This window comes from Anas platyrhynchos, chromosome 1, assembly GCF_047663525.1.
Source record: "Anas platyrhynchos isolate ZD024472 breed Pekin duck chromosome 1, IASCAAS_PekinDuck_T2T, whole genome shotgun sequence".
NCBI classification, from domain to species: domain Eukaryota; kingdom Metazoa; phylum Chordata; class Aves; order Anseriformes; family Anatidae; genus Anas; species Anas platyrhynchos.
This window is the reverse complement of record NC_092587.1, coordinates 21,938,439-21,964,791: the sequence shown is the minus strand read 5'-3', so window position 1 is coordinate 21,964,791 and position 26,353 is coordinate 21,938,439. Positions and strand designations below refer to the sequence as shown.

The window sequence follows — 26,353 nt, the reverse complement described above, 5'->3', positions numbered from 1 at the left end:
ACTACACCACTTCAAGTTTATCAACAAACGTGCTTACTAGGATTCAGAGAACAATGTGGCCCTTCACTCTTCAACACAAGAAAGAAAGTAAATGAAATAGAAGGTTTCTTTGACATTTCCTATCAGATATTCTTATCTTACAATCTTTGAACATTACCATCATTATAACATCCAACTCACTTAACTCTTCTATATCATGCAGATGAGCAAAGCTAAAGGGTCTTGTATAGCAGTTATTGGTTCAGAAACAGATAATGATAGGAAAATGTATGAGTTTAGACTACCTCAAAGAATAAATGTATTTATGAGGGCCATATAAGCTCAACAGATAAATGTGTAGGATAAGTTAAAATCTCTCTGCATTCTGTAATTGTTAGTACTTACATAGAATGTAACAGTATTTACTACCAAAACATGTATATCAGTCTTGCATATGGAATATTAAAGTTCATGATAGAGTTTTCAAAAGAAATATTTCACAAACTTGGAAGTAATAGGCAGAAACTGAGGGTGACTGGAAAGAAAAGACTCCTAAGGGTCAAAGCAATGAGTAAAAAGAGACAACTCATCATTAAAAAAAAAAAAAAAAAAAAAAGGGTTAAGTATTGACCAGAGAAACGGGTAAAATTGAAGATGGTATGAAATTATTAAGTTATTTGAAATAATCAAGAGCAGAGAGAGGAGACAGAGTAGTCTCAAAGCTCAATAAATGAGTATATCATCAAAAAAATACTGACTATTGACAAATGCAAGGGAGTATACACTGGCAGGAATACCTGGAATTGTTCACACACATCATTGAGTTTTAAATCAGCTGTAGCCATTTGTTAATAAACCTTGAGTGTCAGAACAGATAGCTTTTGGAAATAATTTTCTTGATATCCAGCAGCCAACAGAAAAAGCTTACAGTTTGTCAGGATATATAAAGAATTGGGTTGAGAATCAAAATGAGATTACAATGACACTACATAAATCAACAGCAAGGCTTCATTTGGAGTGTTCAGTCACAGCTACACAGTTTAACAGAGATATAAATGAAGTAAGGAATCCAGAAACTGTCAACAAAAACTATTAAGCTGCAATTACTTCATATCTTCCAACTCCAAGTTAAAATAAGTAGGAAGGCACATTACTGAGGAGGTTAACTGGATTCTCCTGTGTACCACTCCTACTATCAAAACAAGAGGAGATTCAAGAAGTAAGGTTAAAATGATAACACGAAGAAATTATAATGGATATAAATTTTCATTCTTTGGGAAATCTAAGTATCAACCACTAAATGCACAGGGTTACACTGTTTGGATAGGTAATTGTGCATGCTAAGTAAGATTTTGGTATCTTTTGCTTCCATATAACTGAGGACACCACTAGAGACAAGATATTGACCTGCAGAGCAAGACTTAGTCCAACCATTCCAGTGTTTCATTGATTAAACCGCAGGCATAACTCATAGAATTATTGAACCATTAAGGCTGGAAAAGACCTCCAAGATTATCTGGTCCAACCATCACCCTACTACCAATGTCACCCACTAAACCGTGTCTCTAAGCACCACGTCCAACCTTTCCTTGAACACCCCCAGGGACAGTGACACCACCACATCCCTGGGCAACCTGTCCCAATGACTGACTGCTCTTTCTGAGAATCAATATTTGCTCATTTCCAACCTGAACCTCCCCTTGTGCAACTTGAGGCCATTCTCTTTAGACCTGTCACTAATTATCTGCGAGAAGAGGCCAACCCCCAGCTCCCCACACCTTCCTTTCAGGTGAGAGCAATAAAGTCTTCCCTGAGCCTCCTCTTCTCCATACTAAACAACCCCAGTTCCCTCAGCCACTCCTCGCAGGACTTGTGTTCCAGGCCCTTCACCAGCTTCACAGCCCTTCTTTGGACACATTCCAAGGCCTCAACGTCCTTCCTATACTGAAGAGCCCAAAACAGAACATGAAAGCACTGATCATGAAAATCTTGCTAGCATTCAATCATGAGACATTTCTCACATGTTGTAGTTAAGAGAGACATTTCTTGAGGTAGAAAGCAAAGCTACAAAAACACTAATGTTTTAAACTACTAGAAAACTTTTAAAGGCAGAAAGGCGTTCAGACCAATATACAGAAAGGCAAAGACAGAAAATACAATTTTCTGAGCAAACTCAGGTGACAGGAAATTCTCTTTACCAGATGCAACTTCTTAACATGAATGACACTATTGACTAAAAACCAGTGCAGCACAATGAAGATTACAGTTCAAATTCTGGGAACCTTTTAATGTGCTGACAAAAGAGAATATGTAAATACAGACCAACAGCCCACTTACTGCTCTCTTTTTTATAAGCCCCCTTTAAGTATTGAAAAGCTGCAGTAAGGTCTCCCTGGAGCCTTCTCTTCTCCAGGCTCAACATCCCCAGCCTCTTTTCATAGGAGAGGTGCTCCAGCCCTCTGATCATCTTTGTAGCTGTCCTCTGGACCTGCTCCAACAGATTCACAACCTTGTTTTGCTGGGGGCCCCTTTGCTTGGATGCAGCACTTCAAGTGGGGCCTTACAAGGGCTGAATAGGTGTTCCTCACCAAATTTTTTGAATCCTAGGAAAGGAAAGCTATTAAATGTTATCTTGGCAAAGTTCACTTGCAGAGCCTTTGATCAAGAATCTGCCATGGCCTGTAGATTTGTTCTCTGATTCAAGCTGGACTCAACACAAATTATTCACACCACTATAATACAGATGGTGTCATACTGAATCCTGTGTGAAAACAAGCTTTCTGCTGAAGAGACAATAACAGAAGTTTATAAGAAAATACAGGACAAAGGATCTCTTAGTTCCTGATAAAGAAGAAAAAAATATCACTCTCAGCACAGAATCTGTGAAGCATCTGTGATTTGCTATTGACAGAATGTCCTTTACAGGTTAAGAACAATCACCGTGGAAAATAAACTATCAAAGTATTTCCCAAACCTGCCCTCTGTCTTGCACCACAGCAATATTGTAATGCAAAAACAAACATGTTTATTCAGACTGCAAATCATATTGCGTGTCCTTCATGCTCTACCTTCTAGTGTCCCCTTTACAAGTACTTTCATTTGCAACAGTAATATCTACTGGGATTAATTCTGTTAAAAACTAGTTCCTGTTAATGGGCATGTGTGAAATCTGGTCATAAAAAAAAGAATGGCTACATTTTGATTCACACATTTCTTAAGTTTGCTTTCACAGGAGCTTTGTTATTATGTGTGAATTATTTGTTCTGGAACACTTTCTAGCAAAAGAGAGTTGCAGAATTTAAGTGAAGCTACAGGCTCAATAGTAACACACACTAATAACCAAAACTGCATGTGAGAAATTTCATTTCAGTCACTGCAAAGATCTAGTGGTACATTAACAACTATATATTTATCCTACCTTTTACTTCAGAATGTTTAATAACAGCTCATACTTCCAGAAAGTGCCCTTATAATAATAATAAAGATCTGATATCAGGCATAACATAGTTTATACTTTGACCAGTGATTTCTAGATTTGGCTCAACATCTTGTATTGAACTTTTTAGAGAGATTTTTCTTATTGATTTAAACCCCAAAGAAATAAATCAGTATGCCCTAGTACTTTTAATGCTTATTCACATCTAAAATTAAAAACTATACCTTACATCTTGTTTGAAATTGTTTCCTTTTTTAAACTATTGACTTGTTTTAGTCACTGAAATTTGTAATTCCTAAAGACTGCTGAAAAGAACAACGTATTTGGAAAAAAAAAAATAATAAATAAAAATGCATATGCACTTTGAGCACCATGCACTGTATTTCAACAAAAGTATGCTTTTAATCTAGTTAGATTGCTTTCTTAAAATTAACATCAATACTCATATAATTTTATTTGTATTTTTACATTTAAAAATCTTGAGCTGGATAACAAGACTGAGTAAAAGGTTCTACAAATAAGCCATTGCACTGAAAACACTGCTGAGACACAAGTTGTTTCCTGGGTATTTTTAATATTCTTTGCAGTTGTGCTTACAACCAATGCAAATATTGGATATTTAAATGAAGTATGGTGTTTAAGTGAAGTAAAAATAAAAAGAGGTCAGATAGTCCAATGCCTTCTACAGTACTTATAGAAGTAAAGTGAAACGTGAGAGTATACACATAATGGTTCAGAGTTCTTCCATATTATAATGAGCTCTTAACATATAATTTACAGAGTTTTCTAAATTCTCAGTAAATTCCATAATAGGCATCACTGTGAAAATGTACTGTCCTTGCTCTGAGGAGCTTATTTGTCTCCACTCTCCAAGGGCTGACTACTCTAAGCAAAATGAAATCAGCTTCAGACTCAGAAGAGATTGAATATCACTGTTATTTGGCAACTGTACCATATAAAAAGAAGTAATGAACTCAGTCTTGACTGCAGTTCACACCCCAGCTGGCTTGAGACAATAAATATCAGTGAGCAAAACCAGGTGGGAAGCATGAGGCCTTCCTACTTGAAGCTTTGTCAGCAACCTCGGAGATGATCTTTCTGTGCACTGAATCCTTTGCTAAACCCAGTGAGTTCAGGGAGGTATTTACTGACTTCTTTCACATAAAGAAGTCCCTACTTCTTGCACACAACTGCTTTCCAGAATCAAATTGCAAATTGCCTCCTGTAGAATATAAGTAATTTTTCCAGTAGAGGAACAAAGGGAAGTTTTTAGCATACAAGCTTTTAGCATAGGGATAGCATCTATCCCCAGCTCCAAATTAAAGTCCCCTTGGGCCTGTCTCTGCTAGCTTTCATAACTACTCCATTCACTCCAGAAGTATCGAAGTATAATGGTGGTTTTGAATCCATGACCACAATGCTTAGTTAATCTGTGAACAAATTATACTGTCTGTAAATTACTTAGAGGCTTTTTTTTTTTTTCCTGCCGTAGTTGCTTAAAAATATCCATTTGAGGGATGTCATTGCCTTAAATTGCCACAAAGTTAAGAAATCTGAATGGAATAAACTCTTTCAAGATCACTGGAGAATCAGTGCCACACTGGTTAAGGTGGTAAGGTTTGGCTGTGCAACTGTTGTCAGCACAGTCCACTGGACAGTACATACTCTTTAGGGCAGGCACAAAACCCAGATCTACGGAAGTTTTCTGATTTTATTTTATTTTTTTCATGTCCACTGTAGCTAGTGAGCTTTCTACAACAGTTTTAAAAAAGTGCTTCAACTAATTCACTGAAGATGAAAGTCCTCAAGAGCTATTAAAGATAAAGAAGCCCTTCTTCCAGCAGTCACAGGAGGGTCAGAGCATACCAGGAAAGTGACACTGTGTGCTTACTGTTCTGAGATGCTGCCTTAAAATTATAGAGGAAAAAAAAATATATATATATATGTGTATATATATATATATATATAAAATTAAGGCTGCAGAATATCATAACGATTAGCACCTCTGAGAGAAATTAAAATGGTTCTTCATTGCAAATCCCTTAGAATTACACTGTTCTTTATCAGGTACTAAATGGTACAAATATTAAAAACTGCTGGAATCACTTTCAGGCTTTTGCAATATTAATACACCTACCATCTGATTTCATATTTTTCAAACATTACTTTGAACTTCCTGTAGCCAATTATGTAGTTTTATTATTAATTACAGCTTGCAGCTTGAAATACAGTGTTATCAATAGAGTTCAGCTGCATAAATATAAAGTAAAACTTAAAATTGAATTAAACTGTTTCCCCTTTGTGAGGGTGTGTTAGAATATTATTAGTTGTGAAAATTAATGTGTTAAGCTTCAATCCAGTCTCTAAAGCAGAAAAAAAGAAAAAAAATAATTAAAAAAAGTTAAATGTTATATATTGTATTTCTTTAGTCTTCATGCTGCAAGACTTCTTAATCTTCTATGAAATAACATCTTGGGGGGAAGGAAGGTAGAGGGAAACAAGTCTATTCATCAGCTTATCTAACAAGATATAAAAAGCTTTAGCTTAATATCAAAGATATAAAAAAGATTACTGTTGGATATGTGAATTAATCTAAATAGCAATCAGTCTTATTTATTTCTAAATTATCTATGAATCATCTCAGTGGAGAGGAAAGGTTATGAACTCTAGAGGTGTATCCCTCCCTCCCCACTTCCCACTAAACTTTCCATTTATCCAGTGAATGCCTTATAAGTACAAAAGATATTAAAGATTTGAAGTAATCAAAAAATTGGAGAAAAGCAGAGATACAGCACACTACTGTAGATGCTTAAAAAAGTGACAAGAGATGAGGTGACCCAAGAACTATGTCAAAGACAAATGTTTTCACAGACCATTATCCATGTAAATAACATACAGTTAGCTATGCTGAAATCTGATGCAATTTAAATAAAGTTAGTGTAGAATTAATTCAGTATACATATTCATTAAGTATACATGTATAGTTATCAGTGTGACTGTAAAGGTAAAATATTATGACGAGCCACAAGCTGTTGCCCCTATCAGAAAAAATGTTATTAACTTCAATATATCAGAGTAAAGAGAATAGGTAAATCTACAAAATCTTAAATGTAAGCAATCAAGAGTATGATTTGGCATGAAGTAAATGGTTTTCATCTAGGGTAAAGCTCCAACAAAACCATGTCATTGTGCCTCAGCCAAAGATCTTGTACAAATTTTTTTATTTTTTATTTTTTAAATATGTACCTCTGGCAAGATGTGCAATATGGACATACAAGACAAAAGGGGTAAGCAATGCTAATTTTTCTAGCTTTTTCTTAATGATCAGCTACAGTTCACTGACATCATTTTTACCTCCCTTTTTCGTAAGTGTTTCACAGCAAATAACTATTAACATTTGTGTCAATGTTTCATTGACCATTAATAGGGGTAAAATCTCTCATGTAGCATTTCATATGTGATTCATGGATTTCACCAATTTATCAGTACAAACATTTAACTAACTGAGCAAGTATTCTGACCCCCAATCATATTTTTCTCAACCAAATATTTTTGTTATCTCTAGAAAAGTGAAAAGGGTGCCATGATTTTATCACTGATGGTAAATTCATTTGGTATGAATTTATGGCATGAATTCATTTGGTATGAATGGAATGGCAGGGGGAACCATTAAAAGAAAGTCTGATTAGAGATTTAACAACATCTATTTTGCCAAACATCATTTACAGCAATGTAAATACAGGAACAGTATTCATCATGACACTTTATTGAGGACTTGGTAAAATGTGATTCCTTCTTCTCCTCTGTTTAGCTTCTCCCAGAGAGTTAGTTTTTCTCAGTTTAATGCTTAAACTCTTATGCATTTGGTATCAATTCACTCCTTTGGCCAATGTACCAAAATGATTTGATCATTATGCCAAAATGATTATAGTAATATCATTGATTAATTTTCTTGTGGGAGTAAAAAATATTATAAATTTAATCACTGTATTCAAATAATAATACATGGAACAGCAAGTTGGAATAAGTATCATTCCCTATTATTTTTATAATCTTTGTCATGTAATGTATTTAATTTCCAGCTATCCTTTGTCCCAAACAGAATCTTTGTCATTAAAATGAGAGTAAATTTTGACATGTAATATATTCTGTGACATGTCACAGTGGCACCACTTTGACCTTTTCAGTATTCCACATATCATTTGTGAGCCTGTTCCATTTTGCTTCTGTTACTGATCAAGAAATAGGAGTTGAACAAAGGACCAACCAAACTGGATGTTAGAGGCAAAAAGATCATGACAAATAAGTACTTACAATTAAAGCACATGAAATTATCTTCTGTTTTAAAAATATTTAAAAACCTTAGCCATCATTCATTCTGAACTGATTAGAGAAAATGTTAAAAAAAAAAAAAGAAACCCATGCTATCATAACCATAGTTTCAAAACTGCGCTCTAAGGCACTATTTTTTTTTTTTCAGAAATAAATCTATCAATTTATTTCACTTCCCTTCCTCAAATTTATTGCTTTCTATTATGCTTATCTTCACATTCATTTTGCTTCCAGTTGTTGGTCACTTATCTTAAAAAGTATGTAATGGATTTAGAAAGGAGCTGTCCTATGCATTTTTATGCCAGCAGCACAAGGGGAGCAATGTCCTCATTAGGTACTCCTCACACACTTTTTATTAACATGTTTTCCTGTTTTGTGTACAGTCTCATACTATGTGACGATTTTTATAAACCTACCAAGACTTTATTATCTCAGGCCTCATCATTAGAGGCTGTTTGAACTTCCTATTTTAAAAGAGTTTCCAACCCTATGATTCAGGTGAAAAGTATGAGGACAGTGAATAATAGAATTAGACTGGAAGGGGCATTAAAATATTATCCGATCCACCTCCCAGCCCCAAGGAAGAGCTAAGTACACTTATATAATCTTGGGGCAGATGTTCATCTAATGCATTCTCTCAGATTCTCAGCAGTGGTGGCTCCAAAACATCCCCAAGCCATCTGGTCTAATGCTTCAATATCTTAAACATTGAAAGATGTTTTCTTCAAATCTACACTGAACCATACTGTAGAGTAACTCTATTATTTCTAGTCAGATACACTGACTTTGGATGAATGTGTGGTCCCCTACCTTTCTGTAAAAGCCATTTATCTGTTTGAAAACATTACTTTCATCATCTTCCCTTTTTAATCAACGCTTCTTCAGGCTTACGAACTACCTTGCTCAGTTGTGGTCTTGCACAGACCACATTTTCAAGATTTGTGACTTCCTTCTCACTTGTAGACTTTCTCACCCTTTGTGAAAGGAGGGCCAAAATCCGTAACAGGTCAAATTAAGGTTTCACAACTGTCAGACAAATTAGAGAATTACTCAAATTATTTTAAAGATGGTACTCTGGTTTACAATATGACACAAGAAATATAAGCAGGCTATAATTTCCTATCACACTGAGATCATTTTTCGAGATAGCATTCTCTAGCCAGTCCTTCTGAGTTTGAAGTCACCTCCAGATTTCACAAGCATTCCAAGTCTTCAAAACTTCATTCCAAGTCCATCTGGACTTAACATGAAAATATTGGCTGGTACCTGATCCAGCACAAACCCCTGCCAAAAAAAGCAGAGCACATTTTTCCTTTTTAACAGAAACCATTGATAATTACTCTCTGAGTTCAGTTTTCTAAATAGGTCTCAAGTCATTGTGATTATAGTGAAGTCACAGTTGTCATTGAATAAATCTGAAACACTCTCAGACCTGTGGAAACAAGAAACAGCAGAATAGTCCTGAGCACTTTAATTTGTCTACTTTCAGAAATCAGCAGAATTAGATAGGCTGCAGATGTTTTCAAGAAAAAGTCATTTTCAGCCAATGAATTCTTGAATTTCTGGGACAATCAATCTAATCACTGCAGTAGTTGAAATAACAGATAAACCTTGTATATTAGATACAAATTTTGGAAGAGTTATCCATTCCTTTACCAACTCCAAATCAAACCATTGCAGTGTAGTTTGCCTAGGCTCACCCATGACAGCACTGCTTAGAAGATACTTATTTGTTAACTTACTCAGCATGTCATACACACAAGTTCCCTAAGTGGCACGAATTGCTACATTTTTGTCTTACTGCCAAGTTGCTGTGAGTAATCAGTAAATTTTATGGTTCAAGCGTAAGTACCTGAGATGCACATGCACCTTTCCATACAATTGAGATGTTATCCCTATGACTGAAATGGAAGATATTTTCTCACCCATATTGACTTGAAAGAAAGAGAGTTCATATGTACATGCCCCAAAAATCAAAAACAGTAAATTAATGCGGGCTTTCTCAGGAAGGACAGGAAGGCTGCTTGTATTTTTATTTATTTATTTATTCATTTTTCAGAAAAGATATTATTTTGTCATTAAATATTTTAGTCAGTGAAAGGCCAGTTTCTTGCTCTTTCATACCATGTGCTGCTACTCATCATCTTTATTCCTTGGTGTCCAAAACTTACTGCTCATGAGAAATAACTGATTTTTCAGGCCAGAAATAACTATTGTAGTGTTAAAAAAAAAAAAAAAAAAAAAAAAAAAAAAAAAAAAAAGAACTTAAAAATAATTCTCAAAATAATGCCTATATTTATATAGCACATTTCATCCTGAAGGAAAAACAATGAGAATATGTGTTTGTACTTCATAGATTTGTTCAAATTCATCAAAAGTAAAAACTCTGGATTTATACATTCTGGAACAAGGAAAATAAGGTATTATTGGATTATGATTTTCCTAATCTAACAATCACATTTCCTCAGATCTGGATATTTGGTGGTTGTTTTTTGCCCCAGTAACAGTTTCTTTTTATAAATCTCAACCTTACGTGACCACACTGAGACTTAACATATTTACTAAGTCTATCAAGGAGCTTCCCTTTTCCAAAAGGGGCATGAGGCACTTGAACTTTTCTTAAATTAGTGCCAGAACTGTCAAATCGGCAGACCCACAAGCAGCAAAATCACCAAAATCAAACCCCTCCACTTGAATCCACGTCACCTGCCTGCACGCATTCTGATCATTTTGCATAGACCTTGGCAATGCTCAGCAATGATTTGATACTTGCCAGCTATTAATACAAAACCTGACAAACACACACTTACCGATTTCCCTGGAAATCTGTGTGAATGCCTCTACACCACTCTCTCCATAGTTTCCTTCAGAAGCCAGTGTCGAAACGTAGTTCCACCCAAGAGCCGTAACAATGTCAACCATGGCCTGCGCTTGGTAGGAGTCAGGTGGGACCACTCGGGAGAAGAAGTCATACCTGGTGTTATCGCTCAGTTCTGGAGCTGTAGATGCATAGCTGATTTGAGGTATCTGAAAATAAAATGACAAGTAATTCAAACCAGACTAATATCACTTTGCTCTATACTTGTGTGTTTGAAAGGCTTAAAATAGATTATCTACATTCACTGTGCAGAACTGAATATCTTGTTTTAATTAAATAAACTGATCAGAACACATCTAAAATTTTGTAAAATGTCAGTCAAGTCTTATCATATAACACTCTCACCAAGAAATAATGCATTCTATTTTTCTCCAGATGTCACAATTGTTGACATGTAAGTGTAACAACTGCTTTTGTGATCCTGGCTGTGATAGGAATAGATTTCTATAAAGAAGGAATGCTTACTATTATTACAGATGGTAAGAAGGTCTCAGCTTTGAAGACTGTGATTCTTAAAAATGCTACAATTAAATTTGATGAGTAATATGTGTATTATTTCCATTTCTTTGTTTTGTATACATATATACCTGTATGTGTTTTTTCATTTCCCTTCTACTTTTCAGTCTTTCTCTCCCACTGATTTTTCATTTCCCAGGTTAAGTACTGTGCATGATTCAACAATATGGAAACTATATGGTTAATACCAAAAGTTATCTCATGGAAAAAAATAATAATAATAATAATTAAAAAAAAAAAAAAAAAAAAAAGTTCTTTGGCTTCTCTACATACAGAGAAGCCAAAAGGTTGCAAGAAAGATTTGTAGCCCTCCACCTCAGCCTTCTTGATGGAAACAAATAATAGCCACTAACTAGCTGAAATAGACTCAAGAACAAGTTAGTATTTTCATTTAAAATAATCTGGGGTGACTTTTTATTAATTCTTATCTTAAATAAGTGGTTTGGCAAGATCCAGGAGAAGTTGTGCATAGGCAATATTAAAGTATGCTGAAGAGTATTTTGGTGCAAGAAAGTTTAATTAACATTTACATTAATTTAAAATGGGAAAGTTTTTCTTATTTACAGTGATAAAAGTGATGAAATACTATCCTGAAATGAAAGATACCTCAAATATCTTGTTGAATTTATAACCTGTTAATAGCAGGTGTTTAATTCACATTCTACAAAATTTAAAATATTCTTCAAGGAATCAATTTCAAGAGTTCTTAAAGTGATTCTTTTCAGAACCAAATTTAGCAGTTCCAGATAACAGGTGATCTGGTAAATGCCCAATGTCACGTTAAATGCTAAAGCAGAAGGTTTCAGTGGAACCTTTACATCCTATAAACTGTTTCCTCATTAAAACAAATTTAAAAAAATAAATTAAAAAAAAAAAAAGATGGATTTCAGGCATATGTATGCTATTCAGAGTCTGGTCACTAACCCTGCCTTTAAAGACAACATGGGCTCTTACAGCCTAATAAAATAGTTTATAGCCTAAGGGATGGCAAAATCATTTCTCAGTCAGAAACACAAAGAAATAAACTCTTATGTATCTTGGCTATACTCTTCTTTAGGAAATTTTCTACTCATGGACAAGCCTCAGAATAAATAATTTGAAATGCTGGAATAATAAAAACCAGAGAGAACAGGATAAAGGAGAGGGAGGATCACAGAAAAAAAAAAAATAAGGTAAAGGTTATATTTCATGAAATGAGTATTCCTAACACAGCAAAGACACACCAAGTAAAAATAAAAGATAAAATCTTCTTACAATTCTTGTCTTGTATAAATTCCCTTTCTTTCAGAAAAGATTTGAAACATCTTTATCTCTTTACAGAGGAGAGATTCTGGCCTGTAACAATACAGTTATGTGCATTTAGAGCCTATATCTTCTATATCTTTCCTATTCAAAATTTACTCTACTACTTTTTAAAACAGTTGTCTTTTTCCAGATGGAAAAAGGAAAAAAAAAAAAAAAAAAAGACAACAATAGTGTGGCATTTTGCACCTCAGTGTGCCATTTCACAAAAATGCTGAGGTTGTTACATTGCTGAAAGTTATTTCAGTGATAACATTCATAAAATCAACACCAGTAAAAGCTCTTTTAGACAGATATTTTGTCACTGAAAATCTTGAAGTCAAGACCACGGCACTATGTATCCATTAACTTTCTCAGTTTCTGTTCCTCGGCATTAGATTAATAACAAATCCTAGATGTGTGTATGAAAGCTGTTGGTACAACTTAGCAATGAGATGTTTCAGATCAATAGATATGATGAGATGATCAGAGACTGATTTGGGGACATAGAAAAGGCAAAGAAGAGAAACTACTTTCCTACTTTTCAGCTCCCTGCCATTCAGCTTCTTCCCTAGAGTTATTTCTAAAAACAGTGGAACAGAAGGGAAGGTAAATACAGTCCAAACCAAATACCCCTGAAATGGGCCCTGAAAGTGGGCCCACCTTAAGCAGCCACAGATTTACTGCTGCTAACTTATTACCAACATGCAAGAAACATGTGCCATGTAAAAACAGGGAGAAATATTGTCTAAACAGCAAGTTATGGCTAAATTTCAAGGAGAAAAAAAAAAAAAGATTCATGCAATGGAATATTTAACTAGTCTCCTTATTTTGTATGACTCCATATTTTTACATACATCCTTCATGATTATAGACAGTACTTTATATTCAAGTATTTTTTTCCCCAGATCTGCAGATCTCCCACTAAGAAATACCTCATGGATTTCTCTCCACAAAAGCATTTTATGCAAAAGTAAACAGACACTTCCTTCCTTGCCTGCTTTTAAATGCACCACATTCACATATAGGAGAGCACTGAAAAATAGTTTTAAAAGTTGAGGACTTGTGACATGTTCAAGAGTAACACAGTTATTTGAAAAGACTCAGAACAATGTTCACAGACGTTGTTCAGCACAAAGACAAATTGTTGGTATTTAGTGGTTCAATAATCCATGAACAAAAAATATATACATTAAAATGTAACAACCCTAGTTATGGACTGTAAGTTTAATAAACCATTTTACATGTCCCCAAGTACATTTTATGAGACAGAGCATAATGCTGCCTAAGCAAGAGAACAGTTATGCTCTATCAATTCAGTAATATGTGTTTTTAAAACTCCCTACATACACAAAGTATTTATGCTTGAAATTCTATTGGCCCCTTGAGATGTAAATATGCATTTTGAAAGAGACCTGTAAAGGGTCTTTTGCTCCTATATTTCTCATTCTAGATTTCTCAGTCTAAATTTTCAAAATTAAATACAATACACTTAACATTTTATTTGTATTTAAGTGCTGTATAGTATTGTCAAGAGCAAATCTTTTCTTTGAGGGAAAAAAAAGGAAAAAAACAATGAATTATGTAACTACATTCGCATCAGTTCTCACACAACAGCTGTCACATTCACTGACAATCGCTAAAAGCACTTATGTTTGAATGTTCATTGATACTATTTTTTGTCATATTCTTTCCTATCCTATGGTTTGGCCACTGCCCCCCATAAACCTAGTATGCTGATAAGCTTTCTACTTCTGGTGGGTGACAGTCTGGAACTCTTTGAAATTATTATGCAGATAAATTCATAGGAGCCTTATTTTTTATTTTGTTATTTTTAAGCTTGAGCTTATCTATTTGAAAAACCTAATGCTATTTGAAGACAGACGTTTATAGTGTGAAACTAATGACAGTGGATTTGAAATAATATCCAGTTTTAGTATGGACCTTTAGTATGGACCTTAATCCTGGAGCATACTGAGCTACAATTGAAACTACCAGCATTCCCTTAGTCCTTTAATCTAAGTCAGTAATGGATTCATCTCATTCTCTATTAACCACAGTCACTGGCATCAGAAAATTATTCTGTATGGTTTTTTGATTGTTTCTTTGTTTGTTTGTTTTAAAGTGGGGGTGGAGGAGGGAGGGGAAGATAAATAAAACAATAAAACAATTGCTTGTAAACAAGTAGATAGGCTAAGCCTTCAAGACAGATTCAAAACAAAACTTGACATCAGTCAAGTACAGTCTCTGGTTTTCCCTGGATTTTTCTGTACATATCTCCAAGCTGATTTTAAATCTGTCTCTAAAGATCTCCTTTTCCCAGAAGATCAAAGAAGATGGAGCAGTTACATTCAGAACTAACTCTCCAAAAACTGTGATTGTGGCAGCATTTCAAAGAGGGAACAAATCTATATGATATATCTACCAAGCATTACTACAGAACAGACTTCTATTCCCTGGTGGAGCAGGTGCAGGCAACTTCAGAAGAGCCAAAGCAGCTAACATTATGTTTCATTTATTTCAGCCAAATGGTGAACCACTTCCAGTCTCCCATATACTGAAAATAAAAGACATCTACCACTCCCATTTTCAGGACTACTTATAGGGGAGAATTACTCTGGATCTATCTGCTGGGTCCAATGCAGGGATCTAAATAAAGGTGTTGTGCTAGGAACAGTAGAGAAAACTAAGTGACCTAGGTTTGCCTTTCCAGTAAAGAAAACAGTAAATCACAGAAGGCAGCTCTTAGTATGCCTTCTCATCTATGATATTCTTTCCAAGTTTTGTACAGAAGTTCAGAGGAATCTTTTTATTGAGCTCTCAAATCCATTTGCATGCTACATTTGTCAATGTAAAGTATCAGCTGGTCACTTCAAATGCCATCTTCCTTTATGCAGCCTTTCAGCTGAAAGCATGATTTGGGAGTAGAGTAGCAGATAGTGAAATGAGATAAGATCATATGAAAAAAAGACCTGAGATAGGAATCACCAGTAATTTTGAACATTACTGATTATGAGTTACACTCACAGCAGTAACCATGCTATACAGTCACGCAGCGTAATGGGCTTAAATCACTCTCATCTTCAGTTTCACTACCCACTCAGTCCTACCACTACTAACTTTAACATATCAACGAGCATTTTACTTCCCTTTTCCGTTCTCTCATCACTGAGCAGTCATCTGTTTCTTTTCTTTTTTCTTTTTTTTTTTTTGAGAACTATTAGCAATAGCACATTAAAAATAGAAATAATTGTAGCTAACAAATTGAAGTCAATAAATTTTATGTTAGTGATTGTTCAATATCAACTGGTATTTTACCACCAACTAATAAATCTTGCAAAGAAGTAAAAGTGCTTGAAATAAAATTTGACTGTGGAAACATATTTCTATCTTGGTGATTTTTCTGAATTTTAAATATCTATCATTAATCATTAATGGCCTCATCTTTTCAAGATTTTTATTCCCTCTTCTGTACAGCAAGAGAGAGTTCTTTGTGAGTACAAAAAATTCACAGCAGTGAAATGAATCCTCGGGGCTTAGATATTGAACAGTTGCTGGATGAGAGCTGAGGTCACTACCTTTCAGCTATTAGTCACATTTGTAAATTGCCATCAGGCAGAGAATCATCTTAGCCTGCTTTTACTTCAGAAAAACGTGTCAGCCTGCAGTACAGTAATGCTAAACTCACTCAGGATAGACATTCAAGATTCAAAAGAGTTTGATGAGGCTTAATAACATCTTGCACTATACCAACAAGATTAAAAATGTTCTGTTTTCTTACTAACTGTAGGAGGATATAAAATGCATGCTTAAACTGCCCATTTTCCTCCATTGATATAAAGGAAGCCTAGGAGATTAATTCAACCATTATATATACAATTTAGAACAATACTGTATACAGCTACATGTCTTCCGCTGAATCTCACTACCCCACTCATTTTTGCTCCACATGATGATTAGCACAGCTAATTATCAATTTCCTTCTGTAATGTTTTCATCTCTTCATCTATGACAAAAAGAAATGAATGGGTCACCCATGCCATCACTAGAGACAGTTTCCTTCATTCTGAGAACAAACCAACACTAACAAATTCTTTGACACCTATTAATGCCTTCAGTGACATGAGATGCCCCTTTCAGTGCTCACAAGAGCACTTGCAAGCTTCACTGTCTACAAACCACTCTTGCTAGAGCTGACGTTGAGAAAAAGTTTCAGCATATGAAGTTTTCTGATTCAGCCTTTTTCCATGGATTTTACCATGAGGAGGAGCAATCTGTCACAAGTTATTTTCCCAGTAGATGTATATGTATATTAATTTATAGTTAAACTATGTATTTATAAACTATATTTATTTAGAAACATATACTTGATGTTCTCTCTTTATGTTAAGGACTGATACCATTTGAGAGACATCTGTTAATCACAGTATCCATCACATGTCCAGTAAGGTATCTTGTTCAGGAACTACGATAGTTTTACCCCAAAATATATGTTCTAATCTGCTAGAGCAAAAGCAACAAAAAATGCTTACGCTTTTCACCTAGATGGCTACAATTTAAAATACATTTAGACCAAAAAATAAAAAATAAAAAGAAAGAAGAGGGAGATAGAATTTAGTAGAATTTAAGAGCTTTGGAATGGGAAAGAACAAAAGTATAAACTGAAAGGTGCCATTAGCAGATTTCACTTAGAATGTAGAATTTTTTTAAAAAAACATTTAATTTACTCCAAGTCATTCTGTTTGCATTAAATATCACGGTGGTTCCTTTCAAGGGTGCTTTCAATTCACACACTCAAAGATGAGGAGCTAATGATAAGGCAGTTTCAATTATTTATTTATTTATTTTTTAATTTCTCTTTGTATAGTTTTGTGCAAAGATACGGTCTTTGTGATTAAATCCAACTAACTATTGCTGTTTTGTCCCCAGATATAGGGTAATAAGTGATCCATCACACCTAAGTGTTCCTGAGTTGAAATGGGTAAATTATTTTACTTTTTACTTCATATTACTCTTTCACTGGCTTTACTTTACTTCTGTTGCTACCAGTTACTTTCTGAGGACATATTCCTGAGCAGAATGTACCTTCAATGAACTGCAATGAGGTTTTATTGAGGAAAGAATATAGGTACAAATCAGTGCAGCATGGTTTGTGGTCAACAAAATTATTTCTGAAACCATCACATGTTGGCCTGGTATGTGAAACATTATGAAGGCAGATTTTTTCTGAGGTTACCTCTGGTGGTCAAACTGACCAGCAAATATGGTATTCCAAACAAACTGAATTACTATAGAGAATTTCTTCTAACTAAAACACATAATTGTATAGTATTGGGTTATGGGATGAGGAAATATTAAAGCTCCATAACACTCCATTTTATCCCCATCAAGCAGAATATATGTTTCATAAAGTCTAACCAGATGGCTTACAACAAGAGTGTTTTAGTTTGTGACCTCTGTGCTGCCCTCATAGAACAGGACACAACAAAGAAAGAATGTGTATAATATTAACTGTTCAAATTTGAGTAGTAGTTTGGTTCCAGTGTGTTGAAGTAGGTCAGGGACTCATTAGAAGTCATTACTTTTAATTACACACAAGGGATACTACAATAAATAAATAAATAAATAATAAAAATAAAAAATAAAAATAAAGTGATATTTCAAGCTCAAAGCCCATAATAGATGCAGCATCTACAAAACAAATTTACCACTCTAGAAAGTATGTGTTTTTGTGCTCTGTGATGCACTTTAGGGCAAAAACATTAAAAGGATATTTATGCATTACAAACGCTTTTATAGCTGAAGCACATCTTGTCGTGCTGTGCATTGCTGTGTAACTCCAGGAGGACAAGAATCCATCTAAGGACAGCTTGAACTGTCATCAATGTTCTGTGTAAGACAGTCTATTGATAAATGTTTAACAATGGCATTTTCTCAGTAAGGGAGCTCTATTCTGGTATTTCCACATCCTTTTAAATCCTGAGTTTTGCCTCTCTAAAAACCCAGCTACGATAAGCAGTTGCACATTAAAATTATCCACCATCTGTAGGCAGCCTCTTTCCAAATACTTTAAACCCAGCTGAGGTCCAAGCACTGAATAATACACTGAAGAAATAGTAGATCAAATGAGTAATATTCATACTGAGATCAAATCACAAGGTGGGGAGGGTGGGGACCTTAAGCTTGGGAATGGCTGTTAGCATTTCCTTTACAGTTTCTTATGTTCTCCAATCATCAGATCAAATGAGAAACCAAGGATGCTTAGATGGCTTTAGGGACTTCATAAACTATTAAAACTCCTTTTCTACTTGTTGGGGAAAACTGCACTTAATTATGTTTATCAATATGTTAAATTTGTGTCGATCTCTGCTGAGTACAATGTGAAGTCTGACATTTAAAAGCTTTTTTAACCCCACATTCCTCCTTTGGGTCTGTTATGTCAGTGCTGTCTGCAACTATGAATTCTTCTGATGAGTTTGAGAAAATATATAAAGATATATATTACTTTTAGTCTGAACTAATAAAGCCAATTTTTTTATTATTATTCAGTAGTAATAAAATTACCTTGTTGCCACAAGGTATTCCTCTGTCCAAATCCAGTTTTCCTTTACATTCATTTACTAATTAGAACGACAGAGAGCACAGCAGCCAGCTTCAGAGACTCACCCATGAGGACATGCAGTTATCCAGGGGAGCTTTTCCTGATTAGAGAAATCATCACTAAGGAAGAAGAAGGTGCTCTCAGCAGGGTGCAAGCTAGGTGTTCTGTTTAATGGACAACTCTGCTCTCTGCATTCACTTTTCAATGCTGTAAGCCCAGTTCCCCTTACACCACTGGCTGAGCAGTAGTGTTATCCTTCTGCTACCCATGCTGCCAGTGTAATGCCATGAGTACCTGAAAAACATCAGGAGGAGGGAAAGAAAGTTTCATATTGATCACAGCTCTCTCCACAATTGTGAAGAACGTAAAGGTACATAGACAGCAGTCAGCTGCTCAGACACATGTGCCCATTGCTTTAGTGAGTGCTTTCACGTATTTTAGTGTATGCTGCCTACACTTCAGCTATTGCACCAGAAAGCCCAGATTCCCTGTAATCTGTCTGGCCTGCACTAATGCCTTGGATACCTCATATCAGAGTACATTAAGGGAATCCCTATGATTCACCATAGCTTGGGATTCCTTCTGCAGAATAGCCTGTTCATATAGGATTATAAAACATCATTTGAAATCCATATATTATAGACTTGAAAGAAGAGAAATGAAAGGTGTCTTTTTTGTTGGCTTTCAAATGATTTTTCTTCTTTTCTTTAACTAATCAGCCTCAGAAGCTGAACTTTTTTCCATTCTGTTTTTAACCTCAAATTTACAAGAAGAAAACATCAGTCAGTCTCAAGCCATTTCCAAAGGATTAAATGTTTCCTGTATAGCCACGGTGAGTCAGTCACTAAGTCCAGTTGCTACTGGTAGAAAAGTTGGAAAGAAAAAAAAAAAAGAGGCAAAACATTACTAATCAAAAGTTTGGGAGTTACCTATGCACTAAGCTCTGAGGCCTGCAGGATCAATATCCAAGCCTTTCTTTCCCTTCAAGATATACTTCTAAAAATAATAGTGACCTAGGACAAAAAGCATCCTCCTTACCATGCTTTCTGAAAACCACATGACAGTATCTCTTCTGTTCCATCATTACTAGATTTCCATTCTAATTTCTGACTTAAACACTGAGGTTTATCACTACATTGATCCATGGATTATCTCATGAAAAGCATCAGGGCAAGCAAAGAATTCAAAATCCAGGCAACCTCAGTGAGTGCACAGTAGTGTATACACAACATAGGACAATGCTGCTACTGGTCTGAAGACTGTCTACAACAGATCCTACAGAATTTTGTAAAGTTGTGGAAGCCTAAATATTTAAACTATACCACCCTGGCACACTGGCAATGAAGAAATGAGGTGAAGTGAGCAGGTCTTCATACAGCAGCATGGTGCTTTGAAGAGTGCTCCACAGACAAAAAGTCGGAAAAGCACAAACTGTGCCCAGAGCCTTTCTAACTGGGTAGTAAGACCAAGAAATGCTGACAAATGAAGGCTAATCTTATATATATCTTAAAAATAAATAAATAAATACATACATATATAAAAAGGCACTTTAGATAGACTCCTTGAAATACCCATAATAATAGATGGTAAAAAACAGAAAGCAAAACAATTGGCTTTCAAAAATACCTGTATTTAATAAACATTGACATTCATGTAGGAAAGGTAAAACATTACAAATCATGCTGAGCACTCACAAACAAAGTGCACAACAAAAGGGTTTTTTTATGCCATGCTCTGGCATGTTAGAGGCACAAGTTCAAACTTGTTCATCATTTATTTTGACTCTGCCAGCAGTCAGTAGTAAAATCTCCAAAAGGATTGCACTGAGAGTCAGGAATTAAAACAGAATTTTTTATCTATCTATCCTTATGTATACATGTGTAGATATATAGAGAGAATTTTTCCTGACATTTTTTTTTCTCTGTATGAACTTCTCTTTCCAGACAGACCTTTGCCTTCGTTCCTGGTTTTCCCTACCTCTTCTCACTCCCTCCTCCCTTCTCAACCACAGCATGACTGAGATGAGAAGGAAAAGTAGACAGTGATTAGTTTCTAAAGAGCTAATTTGGGCTTTCTCAGCTGCACTTCTGCTTCTCCCTCTTGGCAGCTGATGGTTCAAAGATATTCAGTGTTTTCACTTGGACCAGCAGAAAGGGCAAAAGAGAATTCCTTTTCTCTGAAGCAATGCTGAACAGGGTTGCTCCTCAGTCTAGTCTACTGAGTGAGGCTTCATTCCTCATAATATGCAATTTTGCTCTCTGACTATGTTGGAAACACATCCACAAAGTCAGCAAAAGCAATACTTGGTGCAGGAAAATAACTTATATTGGATGAGCATTTCACATCATTTCTGCAAATTCTTTTTCCTATTTTTATTCATTCCAATTAAGTATAAATCAGTTTGCTGTTATCACCACCATACAGCCTTGTTTGAGTGCTAGCCTTAGCCTTCCTGGTTAGTGTGATGGGGATTTCCTTCCTAGCAGTGACTCGCCAATCTCTCTAAGTACAAATACAGATGATATATAAGCCCTTTTGAAGGTTCTTAAAAGTTCCCCAGTTAGCTTGACCCTATAAGTCTGGTCCCACCATGAACAACATACTTCAGCAGCTCGGCAGGATGCTGAATGAAGAGAGGTGAGGAGCTTACAATAAGCTGGAAAAGCTCCACCACTCATTTTTTCCCACCATTTCAGCAACCCTGGTGACACCCCATGCTTCTGTAAGGATGTCAGTAGTCAGAGGCAGAGCTCACTGACAGCTTCTTTCTGCTGCTCCAAGAAGTGGCAGACCCTCTGTCTGGATTTGTGCCTGTGGTTATCAGCATAGCCACGTAGAACTTCAGTGGACAGGGAAGGGAACCTTGGCCCCAGAGCTCCAGACAAATACTTGCTTTTGTCTGAAAGAGGGATGTGAAAGCACCACATCAATGCACAACAATTCAGTGTCTTCATCCAGGCAGAACAAGAAGCCAATTGGTCCTGTTCTGACCAAATATTGGGAACATTTATAGACTGAGACAGGTTAAGACTTTTCCTTTGACAGATACAAAACACTCATTTCTAAGAATCTACTTTTATTACAGATGCCTAGCAGAACCCCACATTTACCAGACTGTTTCAGTTTGCAGCCACTCTATGCTGTACTGATCAGTAGTCTTTGGAAATCTCCTTTTGTATACTGTGCACAAATGATTTGTATCAGGAACTAGAGTACCTTTTACTGCTTCTGAATACCATAGCAGCTTTTGATGAGTGAACATCTTTTATTTTGAAATTGTCCTCCCTCAGTCTGTTGCTGCATATGTTAAAAGACCCCATCAAAAGCAAAATTACACTAAACTAGATTTAAAAGTGTCAAGAGCATTGAATAAACATTGGAGACATCAAAAGCCTGAGTGGATGCTCCTGATGACAAGTGGTGTGGGAATGCCAGCCTGTGCTGAACCTGATACAATTCCATTTCCATCTACTTATTGAAATTGGTTCATAAATATATTTCTGCATATCAGTGTCACCTATCCATTTCCAGACACTGGAAGATTAGGTCTAAAACTGCAAACTGAAAGAAATCAACATATTTATCCATGAAATATCAATGTCATCTAGATTTCTTTAAAAATAAGAAATAAATAAAAAAAAAACAACCCACACAACTTTGAAGCATTTGGTTTTGATCTCTTGAGTCTGTCTTCTCTTTCACAGTTTGTACATCTTTTTAATCGTAAAGACAGCAAAGTGCCCAGGTTTATTGGAAGAGAATTTGCGGGCTCTGTCTGGCACATGGGCTGCCTATGCAGCATATGGTGGAGTTGAGCACCTTGGAATGGGATTCATATACTTCCTGAACTAGTCAGTAGGAAATACCAAGTGAGAGATGTGTCCAAAAACCTATTTCTTCGGGTGTAGGTATAACTGAGACTGCAGTTGATAGCCCACAGTCACCTCCACACCTAAGAGAGTTCCACATTTCTCTTTTAAAAAGATGCCTGGAGAAGAGGACAACATTATGATTTCCATCTGCTTTATTTATTTATTTATTTCAGAAAAATTAGTTGCTGTAGTGCCCACATTTATCCATTTGCACCTTCATTATCCACTAGGAGACTTTCTTCTGTGTAGGTCTTATGAACCCACTCAAGTCCCTTTACCCTAACTTAGAAACCAATGCAGAAAGGGTTATAGAAGAAGCCAAAAAATGAAACACAGCTCTTATGTCACCATCAGCTTGTACACAGCCTAAACCACCTCTCCCACAGAGCCTTAACACTGAGACCTTGTGAAGACTGAGATTGGGGGAGGATGCACTCCTCCTTCCATGGCAGCAGGATGCTGTGCAGCTGAGCTCAATAAAGGCAGAGAACAAAGACACACAGTAGGCATGTCTGCACCATTGTACAATGCATTTGAGCCGAGAGCATTTGACCAGGTCCCAGGATCTGCTCTTCACTTCTTGATGTACATGTTTGACGCTGAATGAAATATTATTTGCCAAACATTTAGGCAATAAGCTAACTCTTAATGTGGCAGCCCTTGTGGGTAAATGCAATTGCTGAACTGTAAGTGCTAAGAGAACTTTACTGGCCAAAATTAGACACCAGAAGTTTCACAGATCCAAGAACATCTTTACAGATCACAGACTGTGATGTCTGAGTACCACTTCAGGCACATAAGAGGGTTGTGTGAGGTCTTACTTATTTTATCTGGGCTAGGTAGTCCAAATATAACTCTCCAGATTTATGAGAACAATTAAGGGGTCCAAGAGTATTATGTAGAAGTTTCCAAAATGATCTGTAAATCTTTTCTGTGCCAGATTTCTAAAGAAATGCAATTTCACTCCCTATTAGGATAAGAGAAAATTCTGCCAGACAAAATTCCCCATGCAATTGAATGGTTATTTCCTATACATTTGTACATCAATCAGTCTTACCTGTTATTTCTGAGAATTTTTCCCTGTACGTTCTATAATATATATCCTCTCCACTCACTTAATTTGGCTGAGCAAGCAATTAAGAATATTTTACTCGAGAGAGATAAAAAAATAAAGCCTTTACATACACAGATGTCACAACAGCCAGACTCTGACAAAACTAATGGTTTCAAATACACCTCTTTACATACAGAGAGCGCTGTATAGAATACATAAAACAGAACTACAATCAGTGTCTGTGCTGCTAGCCAATAGCCTCTGAGTTCCTCTGTCATCTACAGTGTCAAAGCAAAGGGCACCTTCAGAGGCCAGCTCACTCGTCCTACTGACTGGTGGATACAAGCCTAAGGGCTGGAGTCTCCAGAGCCTGCAGTGCCCTGAAGCCAGCAGCAGAGCAGAACCTTAGTGTCAGATGGGCAATTAGCTGCTGAAACAAATGTCTTTGCATTCAGAGCTTTGACTCGTGAGACAGTACATGAGGCAATAAGGGCAGAAACGAGGTTCACAAGGCACAAAGTGCCTGGACATAAGTCATTGGGAAACACCAAGGTGGAAGATCAGCTTCTGCCCCTTCCCTCAGAAGCTCTGGTAGGTGAAGACACCTTCCTTGCTTCACCATCTTCATTGTAAACTGTGGAGAAGGAAAATCCCTTATATTTCTGTTTGCAGTCTTACAGGCTCAAGGCCACCTCTGCCGCAGGCAGGCAGGGAGGGAAGAGACAGAGGGCAGAGCATGGTTCCTCAGCCTCATGCAGCCCTGCAGGAGGCAGAGCATGGCTGTCATGCCATGGGGGGCAGCAATGGCTCACCCTTCTGTAGCAGGGGTAAAGGCTCTGCATGTTTCTTGATACTCCAAGAAATAAAAGCTTCTCTGTGCTTATGCAGTCCAGGTGGGGTGGTAGCTCTGCTGCCCTCTATTCAGTCCTTTAGGAGTCCGCACAAGGAACTGCATACAAAGAAAGCAAACCAGAGTACTGCCCTATGCTATGTCCGAAAGCACAGCGCATCCCATGACTGCATCAAAAAGCCAGCATTTCTGGGACACATCTGTTCTGTCAAGGGATGCACTGTGAGATCAAGACACTAAGTGCATAGGTTGTACCATTATATTAAGTCTTATAGATTCATCCACAGAGTGACAAAAAGTCTCAGCAAGTACCAATAGTTTGCTGGACAGGAAGTCATTTCAGTCTTTGCACAAGGGCTGTGCCAGCCACATTATAACAATGCCTTTTTCCTCATGGCAATTTTTATTTTCCACTTCCCATACTAGGAGTGGTCACTTCAAACTACAAGCTACTATTATTATGGATAAAAACAACAAAGTAAACAGAAAAACCCTGTTCAACAAAATCTCTTCTGGCATTTGTTTGAGTTTCAATGCATACCTGTTATACACCACAGATAGTGCTAGCAAGAAACCTCTCTGCATGGGGAATTACTAGATAGTCTCCATGCTATCATTTCACTGTAGACTGAAAGTCTCAGATCTACAGAAGAAGATTCTAGGAACACAATTAACAATCAGCATCAGAATCACAGAATCACACAGAATCACAGAATTTCTAGGTTGGAAGAGACCTCTAGATCATCGAGTCCAACCTCTAACCTAACACTAACAGTCCCCACTAAACCATATCCCTAAGCTCTACATCTAAACATCTTTTAAAGACCTCCAGGGATGGTGACTCAACCACCTCCCTGGGCAGCCTGTTCCAATGCCTAACAACCCTTTCAGTAAAAAAGTTCTTCCTAACATCTAACCTAAAACCCCCACTGGCGCAACTTTAGCCCATTCCCCCTCGTCCTGTCACCAGGCACGTGGGAGAACAGGCCAACCCCCACCTCGCTACAGCCTCCTTTAAGGTATCTGTAGAGAGTGATAAGGTCGCCCCTGAGCCTCCTCTTCTCCAGGCTGAACAAGCCCAGCTCCTTCAGCCGCTCCTTGTAGGACTTGTTCTCCAGGCCCCTCACCAGCTTCGTCGCCCTTCTCTGGACCCGCTCAAGCACCTCGATGTTCTTCTTGTAGCGAGGAGCCCAAAACTGAACACAGTACTCGAGGTGCGGCCTCACCAAAGCCGAGTACAGGGGGATGATCACCTCCCTAGCCCTGCTGGCCACACTGCTTCTGATACAAGCCAGGATGCCGTTGGCCTTCTTGGCCACCTGAGCACACTGCTGGCTCATATTCAGCCGACTGTCCACCATCACTCCCAGGTTCTTCTCTGCCTGGCAGCTCTCCAACCACTCATCTCCCAGCCTGTAGCTCTGCTTGGGGTTATTGCACCCCAGGTGCAGGACCCGGCACTTGGCCTTGTTAAACTTCATGCAGTTAACTTTAACTTCACCTTTCATAATTTTGAAGCTATAAAACAAAACTAATGCTCATTTCTTTTGTTTC

At 36.7% G+C, this 26,353-nt stretch overlaps 1 protein-coding gene across 4 annotated transcripts in view; it reads right to left on the bottom strand.

Moving 5' to 3' along the window:
- GRM8 (glutamate metabotropic receptor 8) overlaps positions 1-26,353 on the bottom strand; it is a 354,422-nt gene that overhangs the window by 278,237 nt on the left and 49,832 nt on the right. For all 4 annotated transcript variants that reach the window (XM_038172100.2, XM_038172096.2, XM_038172110.2 and 1 more), the window contains exon 3: positions 10,558-10,774. In XM_038172100.2, the coding sequence (XP_038028028.1) occupies positions 10,558-10,774 (217 nt within the window). The remainder of the gene's footprint in view (positions 1-10,557; positions 10,775-26,353) is intronic.